We start from the raw sequence: 9,376 nt of genomic DNA, 5'->3' as shown, positions 1-9,376 counted from the left end.
TGTTTCAGATATTGTATAACTGTACAGCACAGAGTTCATTCACTGAATTCTTCATTGTTATAAAATGGGTCAACATTAATGTTCTGGTTCAGTCTCTTCTTACGGGAAGGTATTCCTGAATTCCTCATCAATGCTGTTCATCAGATATGATGCTAACTTCATGTTGAAGTTTATTTGTTTCCCTTTCTTTGGTTTGTAGACGCCACCGTTCTCCACAATAGATTTCAGTGTCTTGTGAAACGCGCCACCTTTTTTCCCTCTCTGAAATAGAAAACACACAACTTTCAACATGTTCATATGAAGTGCAACACAAGTGGTTTTGATGTAATTATGATTCAAATATGTACAGGCTGTAACATGGACTTCAAGGTTTTGTCACATGAAGTTCTGGATGTTTGAACCCCCTCTTTGAGGCACTTTTCAAACATGTCGTAAGCCTCTGCCATGGGTTTTCTGACTCTGATGAGTTCACGCCTCATGTTTTTTTCAAGGTCTGTGCACACTTCTGGTTTTTTGCCAGCCTGAAATTAAAAACAAACATTGCATTTATTTAAAGCAAACTATAAATACAACCTGACTACCAGATTTGAACTGGGTCTGTCAATGTCACTCTAGATAGTGATGAACTCCACTGTTTCAGATTTTGTTCAGATTTACTTGTTCTTTGGGACCCCACACTGAGAGTGTGATATATTTTCAGACATTTAAAATTTTGTAATTTCACTGTACTGTGCTCTTCTGGATAGATATCTTGCATATTGTTCTTGGGATGTGCTGAAGTCGCTCAGATCACCAGTGGGACCACTGTTGTCTTCACTTTCATATCTTTTCTAGCTTGTCTTTCAGTTCTTTGTAGCGTTCAAAGTTCTCATGTTCCTTCTTCTGGCATCACTTGGGATTACTACATCTATCACTACTACCAATTTCTGGTTGATTGGCCATCACCAGTTTATCAGTCTGGATTGCCAAGTCCCACAGGATCATGGCTCGATTGTTCTCTACCACCTTTGGAGGTGCTGTCCATTTTGGTCCTGGGACTTCCAGCCCATACCCGGTGCAGATGTTTCTGTATACTATGGCGGCTGTTTGATTATGGCTCCAGGTATGCTGTGCTGCCTGCATCTTATGGCTACTGGCGTGCTGTACTGTCTCAGGTGCATCTTTGCACAGCCTACAGCTGAAGTCCTGTCTCGTATGGTAGACTCCGGCCTCTATGGATCTTATGCTCAGTGTCTGTTCTTGTGCTGCCATGATTAGTGCCTCTGTGCTGTTTTCTTGATATCAGTCACTTCTTCTGTCTATTGGTGAGACAGGCCATGCAGAGACTTCTCCTTCCATGATGTTCCTTCCTCCTCTTCCTCCTCCTCCTTATCAGGTTTCTGCTGCCTGAGGTAGTCGTGTAGGAGGTCGTCAGTGTACAGTCTCTGGGTGTTGGACTTGGGGTGAAACCCTCCATGCATTGTGAGATGCTTCCTTGTCTTGACGTCACTGGCCTCTATCGCTTCCTTTGGTCAGGTCTATACCAGTGGGGTATGTGATCACCGGCAGGGTGTAGGTGTTCATGGCTCATGTCTTGTTCTGTCCATTCAGCCAACTTTTCCTCACTCTATGCAGGCATTGGCTGTGGCTGACTTCCTTGCAGTCATTTCATGGTTTACATTTGCCTGAGGGACTCAAAGGCATTTGTCGTTGAATGTCTGTTGTTGCCTTCTGGAAGTTCAGCCCCTTCAATGGTGATCATCCTGTCCCACCTAGATATCATGCGACCGCACTTGTCCAGTCCAAATGGCATCTCAACTTTGTTTCTGTAGATCCTGGTGATATGGATCAGTGGGACAATGTCTTGCTCATGTTGGGCATACAGCTTGATTTCTTCCATGCAGAGGAGGTGGCTGACAGGCCTATGCAGAACAGCAGGGGGGCAGAGCACCTCCTTGGTATATTCTGCACTTGATGCTAATTTGTGCAATTGGCCTTGATTGGCCTCTACTGTTGTTTTCCACAGTCCCATTGAGTTCTCGATGAAGGCTCCTAGTGTCCTGTTGATGTTGTACAGATCCAAACACTCCAGTATCCGTGTGGCACTGAGTCGTCGTCTTTCTTGTAGTGCACAGATGAGTTTTTCTGGTCTTACAGTCTGGAGTGACTGCTCTGTTGATCAGTAGCTGTACTTAGCTCCCCTGGTGTTACCAACTCCTGTCTGGGCCCTGCTAATGTATTGAAACATTTACCTACACATCTTAGCTGCAAAGATGCCTGACAGTAGCTCCCATGTTGTTCAGAGGCAGGTTATTGGCATGGAATTGGACGGGGTTGATCCATTCTGGGGATCCTTCATTAACAGGACCATCCAGCCTTGTGTTAATCATTCTGGGTGGGTCCCATCCATTAGCAGCTGGTTCATTCGTGCAGCCAGTCATCCTTGGAGTGCAGTTAGCTTCGTCAGCCAGTAGGTGTGGATCATGTTAGGGCCTAGAGCTGTCCAGCTTGACAGTCTCAACACTCTCTGAGTCTGATCTGTGACAGCTGTGTTTCCTGGTTAGTTCTTTCTTAATCATATCTTACTGTAGTTCTGAAAGCTGGCTAACTTCCCTCCTTGTGTTTTTATCTTGGCCTCCTTCTCCATAGGGGATGCTGCTTCTTATGGCATATGGTGTTCTTAGCCAAACATCTCTGTGATTGCTGTTGCTGTTACGTATGCCAACCTATCAGTCTCAGTGATGGAGTACAGACCGTAAAGATTCACATCTTCTTGCAGATTGTTCATCTGTCCTTTTTCTTAGCCGGGGTGAACGGTAACTACAGGTATTTAGCATTGTTATGATCGTTAGTCTCAGGTCAACTGACCTTTGTGTTAAGGTTATATAAGCTTGTGGTTATTGAGGCTTGGAACCCAGTCTCAGAGTGGAGGGATGATGATGGTATCTGCCCCCTTACCTGTCGTCCTGATTCCCCCCTTGCCACAGCATCTTTGTTATACCTCATCCATCTCGAGTTGTGACAGCAGTTTATGTTTATCGATACTGGAACAATGAGCCTTGAAGTTGCTAGCTTAGATGTTGGGCTTCAAAGTATGCGTAGGTCCCACACTCTCTGCATACATCCCCTATCACTGGGATTGCTTGTATAGTAACATTCCAACAGTTCCATATTCTCTGCCCTAGTCCATGAATGTCTTGTTCCAGTAGCCCACTACTCATCAGGCTGCCCTGATTCTCCAACATCTGATGCAGACCTTGTTAACCCTTGCAACGCCAGAGCCAGTATGGCTCTTATAATTATTGTACCACTAATATCTGAGGGAAGATTTTCAGTATTAAGGATGTTGCCTAAGGGCCTACGCTAGACTTGCCACACCCAAGTTTGCCAAGTTTTTACTTAAACTGACTTATGTGCACTGGAACCTATTTCTTTAGTTACAAATAATAATATTCTTTTCCGTTCATATTAAGAACAGTTTTAACAACCAAAGCCAATGAAAAAGGTTTTCATTACTTAATCTTACCACTTCTCTACGGCTGGCACCATGCATCAAAGAGAGAATCCCAAAAGCTCCAGACACATAGTTTAACGTCTCTGAGTGACAGTCATTGAGATCTTGCAAAAAATCCTGAAGTTTTGGTATTTCTGTCAGAAAAAAAGCCGTTTGCTTGGTACACTCTTACATTACATGCATCAAAATTTAAAAAGTCCATTTCGTTAGTCTTGTTTAAATTAAAGTGGTAAAAGTATACGAAAACAAAACATGTATTTGAGCTACATGTTTTCTGTTACCTACAAAGTGTTCACATATGGAGACTTCACCTACCAGTGTCCTCTGGATTCAGACGTTTTCCTTTCAGGAACTCTTTGGAGCTCACTGTGAACACCTCGAGGCAGTCATCTTGGAAGTGTTTCTAAAGAAAACAGGATTAAAGGGATGCTTGCACTTGTAAACAATCTTAGATTTTGTGTCAGACTATAAAACTCACCTTAACCTTGTTTAGTTTGTGGAATTCTTTCCTCACTACCTCCTTGACTTCCATGTTTCTTTGAAATATGCGAGCATGAATATCAGCTGTTGAACTATAAGAAAGGATATGTGATATGACAGTATTATATAGATCCATTTATCTTTGAACTCTTGGCCACCACATGCATCAGGGTCTAATCTGTATGTTTTATTTAACTATGCACTTTTGCTATCCTAATTCACTTACTGATCATCTGGATCTTCAATGAGATCAGACTTGGTGCAGATGAAGTGGATTTGCTGACACTTGCCACCGTTTCCCATGAGACTACTGGCACTTTTCAAGATCTCCCAGGGTTCTTTCTCTGCTGCTGCTCGATTGATTTCAGTCACGATCCACACAGTAGAACAGTCTCCAACAATCTGAGGGTCACAATAGCATGTTAGTCATGACCATCAGTCTCACCATCAGTAAAAAGATGCCAGTAGAGTTTCCATATAAGACAGTAATGTTTAATTAGCAGCAGTGGATGTGAGTAAATTACCCCTTTCCACATTTTATCTCTGCTCTTGTTGCGGTCACCGTTTCCAGGAAGGTCCACCAGTGTGACGTGTTGGAGAAGATCATTATTTGGCACCTTGACAGTCACACACTTCACCAGTGGCCAATAACACCTCGGTACTTCTTTACCTTGTCTGTCACTGAACTCACTTCTTGTGTATTTGACTAATTTTGCAGATAGCTCTTTGGCCTGCAAATAAATGATAAAAGGTTAGGTAATACAGGGCAATTTCATTATTCGCTTAAAATGAAGGTTAATCATTAACCTTTCCATTTATTCAACAAAAATATCATCAGATCTATTATTCTGTGGAAAAGGTAAGAACAATCTTGGCCTCACAAGCTAATCTTGGTCCCTTTAGCAGAAATGTCCTCTTTCAGACATTATGCATTCTTGTCCACCACACTGGCATCAGCGTTTTGAAAATGGTCTTCCACAAAAATAGCATCTGTTGCAAGGCGTTGGCTGGATTTGCATGTACTGCCACACAACAAATGGCGTACATTCAAATCAGGGCTTTGACGGGCTTTTTTTAGTGTGGCCGACGGACTTTATCTTTACTTCATCTGCCTTCAGCACATTACTCCAAAACGCTTGGCGTGTGCCTCGGCGTACACTGCTGAAGTGCTGTTTTGCTCTAATGTTGTGGCACGACTTCCAGTTCGTACCATATCTTTCTGAGTGTAGACACATACAGGCTTCCACCAACAGTTCCAGAGTTGCTTTCAAACTGGACAGCTTAAACTACAAACCTCAGTAACTACAAATTTATAACATTTCACTCCATCAGACTGACAACACGTCTTTCTATGAAGTAATACATCTTTCACTTCTTACCGATTCACACGTCAGAGTCTTCTTCCTGGACTGGAGGAACTCTGGAATTTCTCTGAAGTATTTGTTGTCCACGAGGATTTCAGGGGATTTGTTTTTCCATTCATCATACAGCGCTGACAGCTTTTCAGCAATGTCACGATAATCATCATCATCATCATCATCATTGTCATCATCATCGCCATCATCTTCGTCCGGATGTGCTTTATCTCCAAGAAACTGATACATTGACCACAACTCATCTTTCCACTCCTAAAAAGCAAAGAACAATTACATATTTGCTTCACTAAATGGCATGCAGCATAACCAGGAACTGTCTGATATTCACAGCTCGGTTTACCTCGGTTGTGATGAACTCAATGTCTGCTTCATACTTTGAGTTGCGCATGTTTGCCTCCACTTGAATCATGACTGAGGTACATGCACTGACACTTCCAGAGGGCAGCAGATCCTTCTGTCCAATGATGGCGTTTATCAGAGAGCTCTTTCCAGCCCCAGTTTTACCAAAGACACCGATCAGTTCCCTCTTGTCTTGCTCCAAATCACAGATTTTATTCCTGTTAAGAGTTTCAATGAGTTAATTGAGTCATTGGCGAAATATACAAACACTTAAAATCTGTGTCAAAATCAAGCAGACATCTGCCTGTGACCTGCCTGCTGAAGCCTCCTTTAGAAGTGGTGATATTTAATGTTTTATAACAAACAGTGCCTTCAGAGACTCCATGGATGTGAAAGAAGATACACATGGAGACAAATACACACTGAATAATTACCAGATTTTGCATTTTCCATTAGTTTTATGCCATTGCTTTGGTTTTTCTGGGTCACATATTTCTGGGTCACTCTTCGTACTCTGAATCTCCTTTAGATGGAGCAAGCATTCAAAATGAGGGCATTTAGCAACTAGAGAGCCAGATGTTTTCTTTGGGAATTAGTGTACATCAAGTGTGTCTGTGCATACCACGGTGGTCTTGAGTTTCCATGACTTCTATAATTCAGAGTTTTCTTTAATGGATTCACTGAAACCAGTTCATGCATTTTTGGTTCTTTTTCTAAAAGACTGTAGCTACTGGGTGGAAAACAGCAACTTGAATTATCAGTTTTGAGTGATGTACAAAGCTGTATTATTCCTATCTTCTTAGTGGCATGACGTCTGAAGTTTTTATGAGTGATTACGACTGACTACAGCTGGTGACTCCTCTGAGTCATTTCACATAGGGCCCATTTAATACACTCATTGGAAACACTAGAGTGGGAAAGTCTGAGGGGTTCAGCAAAAACGCAAATCATTGATTGAAGCAGGTACAGATCCCAAAATCAAATGTTTATAAGTATAAAGTTCATGGTACAGGTGTGATCTGCCATGATCTGGGAGAAAACACAAATTAGTCAACCAGGAATCAGCAGAAAGCAGCTCTGGATGGACCAGAAGCTGCTGGAACACAGCTGTCAGTGTCCACAGGGTCTGACATCAACATGAGCTGAGAGGCTGATGGAGAAGGAAGTTCTTCCTCTGGAAGCAGAACCTTAAAGCTCCACTGAAGTCTGCTGCTGGTCACATGGACAAAGAAAAGGCCTTCTGGAGGAAAGTTCTGGTCAGATGGAACCAACATTGAGCAGAACCATGTCTGGAGGAGAGAAGGTGAGGCCTTTAACCCCAAGAACACCAAACCTACCATCAGGCATGGAGGTGACAGCATCATGCTCTTGTTCTGTTCTGCTACCAGTGGACCTGGAGTTTTACACAAAGTAGTTTGAACAATGAAGAAGGAGGATCACCTCCACGATCTTCAGGAAAATCTAATTCAAGTAACAGTGTATGACGGGTTCTGGAGCAAATACTTTTCATCATTTTGATCTTGTGTAATGTTTGTTGTCAGGACTCTCTCGCACAAGAGACTTTAATCTCAGTGCAAACAAATCAAAGCTAATGCTAACTTTGGTGAACTGTTGTAAATAAACTAAAGACAAACTCTTTGTGGTGTCTCTGTAGATCTGGTACAAGGTCAGGTGTAGACCAGGGAAATCTTAATACTCACTTCAGGAACGCATTGAGCTTTGTGTTGTCTTGGCTGTGTAGTCTTGCAAGGACACATCCCATTATGTTCTTCACATCAGACAGTATGATTGATTCTGTTGGTGTATAAATAAGGAAGTATTTAGCAGGAAGCATGAACCAGTGTTTCTAATCACTGCACAGTGTGGCGTACCTTCAAAAAAGAAAGAGACATGAGAGGAATCTTCTCTACAAAGTAAATGTAGGATGCCTCAGAGTGTACCATACTTCAGCCACTTATAAATGAATTTAATATCTACTTATATGCATGCTGTCGACTGTTTGGATGTGATCTTATTAAAGTGAGAAAGCATATGCATTGCAGAGAAGTCTAACTCAGAAGTCGTCTGTGGGTTGTTCAGACAGAAATGTAATTACCTGTGTATGACTGTGATATAGTGTCACGCTGTCGTTTCTTTGGTTGCTGCCATTTGCTGGATTCTCCTTGAAAATCCAACTTTCTCTTTCCTTGTTGGACAAAAAAGTTAGCTTTGTGTCCCTGTTCTACAATACTGACATATTTCAGTACAGTTTTTTAGAGTATTTTATAATCAATAAGTTGCTGTGTATCTCACCTGTAGCACTTGTGGATGGCAAAACCTGCAGATGAACATAACTATTTGTTAAACAGAATTTAACCAAGAAACAACGCAAGATATCCTAGCTATTCACACTGAGTCCAGAGATGATTAACAAGTGGTTATATTCAACACCCTCACTGGTCAGTCAACAGGGATCCAGGTTAGTGTCTCAAATGCACATTCATGCAGAATGAAAGCATGTTCACTCATCACGCCTGGAAGATTCAGAGTCTTCCTTACCTGAGCTGAATCAGCTTGTTGCTCATGTTGACTCTGCAGATACCATTTAATGCAAAGTCATGCAAACGTTTGAGCAGATAATGAAAATATGTGTATAATAGATCATATGTGATCAGTATGAAACTGTGATGAACTTACTGGAACAGGAACATCAGCTGCTTCCTGATTTGAGCTTTGTTCTTCCTAGCGACAAAGCGGTGAATGATTATTGTCGACGAGGTAATCTTTTTGTTCGTAGACACCATCATAAATGTATAAGAAGTTTATGACATCAAATGTAAATGCAGAAATAAAAAAAATAACAAAGCACATTACCTTTAACCTCTGGAGTTTTTCCTTGAATTTGACTCTTGGTCCCGTTTTTGTGATCAAGTTTTTAATTTCTTGATCATCAAGATAATACAGACTTTCCTTGTCAATGCCTTCATCTGGATTTTTAAAAATATTTAGTTATATCTTTGTCATTCATGAATAATATATATTTTTTTGGAATTGCTGCAGAACATGTGTGGACACAGCTGGTAATGATTCAGTGGTTGTATGAGCTGAATGCATCTGAATTCTCTTGTACTGTAGCTTCATTTAACAGCCTCCAAGACGTCTCTGCTTGTTCAGTGTGATCATGTACAAATGATTCATCATCAGCATTTTGTTCACTCCCAGATGAGAACTATACAACCAGCAGAATAATGCTGCAGCATTTTAATGTCTGTATGAGTAGATGTTATCTTTCATTATATCACATCAGTATTATAAAACATCTGCAGCCAGCAAGAATATACAGTAAAACTTTACCTTCAAATCTATCAATGAAGTCACTAAGATCCCATTCAGTCAGTTTGTTACGAACAAAGTCATCCATGACCAAGACCAGGAACTGAAAGATAGATTATGATGTTGATCGATCATTACTGCTCAACATTTCAGAGTGTAATGATTAATTAAGCCTTAAATGCATTTACATGGAGCTTGTAGAGGAAGATGAATCAGTACTGAGCTGTGATTAAAAGTTAAACGGTTCACCTGATGTTGAAGGTAATGCAGACCAGAGCAGGTGAGGAGTTCAGGAGGGCGACGTCAGTAGAGAGACACAGACCTGCAGCAGGCAGACAAAGACGTCAGAACACAGCAGCAACAGACACAGTTCAAA

The 9,376-nt window shown here is 41.4% G+C and overlaps 1 protein-coding gene and 1 long non-coding RNA gene across 9 annotated transcripts in view; one reads left to right on the top strand and one right to left on the bottom strand.

Annotated features, from left to right (window-relative positions):
- The window catches only part of LOC103375451 (uncharacterized), a 13,172-nt gene extending 4,930 nt beyond the window's left edge, over positions 1–8,242 (top strand). The window contains exons 4-6 of the long non-coding RNA XR_521211.1: positions 847–855; positions 2,870–2,872; positions 8,232–8,242. This is a non-coding gene — a long non-coding RNA (uncharacterized LOC103375451). The remainder of the gene's footprint in view (positions 1–846; positions 856–2,869; positions 2,873–8,231) is intronic.
- LOC103375450 (nuclear GTPase SLIP-GC-like) overlaps positions 1–9,376 on the bottom strand; it is a 36,694-nt gene that overhangs the window by 23,145 nt on the left and 4,173 nt on the right. Inside the window, exons 2-18 of one of the 8 annotated variants that reach the window (XM_008305741.1) lie at positions 9,250–9,322; positions 9,022–9,103; positions 8,542–8,654; positions 8,365–8,409; positions 8,227–8,259; positions 7,981–8,005; positions 7,784–7,873; positions 7,389–7,482; positions 5,690–5,906; positions 5,353–5,601; positions 4,498–4,704; positions 4,200–4,375; positions 3,972–4,065; positions 3,809–3,896; positions 3,506–3,627; positions 348–521; positions 104–261 (exon numbers count right to left, since the gene is read on the bottom strand). In XM_008305741.1, coding sequence (XP_008303963.1) covers positions 104–261; positions 348–521; positions 3,506–3,627; positions 3,809–3,896; positions 3,972–4,065; positions 4,200–4,375; positions 4,498–4,704; positions 5,353–5,601; positions 5,690–5,906; positions 7,389–7,482; positions 7,784–7,873; positions 7,981–8,005; positions 8,227–8,259; positions 8,365–8,409; positions 8,542–8,654; positions 9,022–9,088 — 1,952 coding nt within the window. In that variant the 5' untranslated portion in view covers positions 9,089–9,103; positions 9,250–9,322. The remainder of the gene's footprint in view (positions 1–103; positions 262–347; positions 522–3,505; positions 3,628–3,808; positions 3,897–3,971; positions 4,066–4,199; positions 4,376–4,497; positions 4,705–5,352; positions 5,602–5,689; positions 5,907–7,388; positions 7,483–7,783; positions 7,874–7,980; positions 8,006–8,226; positions 8,260–8,364; positions 8,410–8,541; positions 8,655–9,021; positions 9,104–9,249; positions 9,323–9,376) is intronic. The other 7 variants (XM_008305750.1, XM_008305748.1, XM_008305742.1 and 4 more) reach the window with 7 other exon arrangements.

Source organism: Stegastes partitus, unplaced genomic scaffold (genome assembly GCF_000690725.1).
Source record: "Stegastes partitus isolate 25-593 unplaced genomic scaffold, Stegastes_partitus-1.0.2 Scaffold2600, whole genome shotgun sequence".
Classification (NCBI taxonomy): Eukaryota; Metazoa; Chordata; class Actinopteri; family Pomacentridae; genus Stegastes; species Stegastes partitus.
This window is presented reverse-complemented; position numbering and strand designations above follow the sequence as displayed.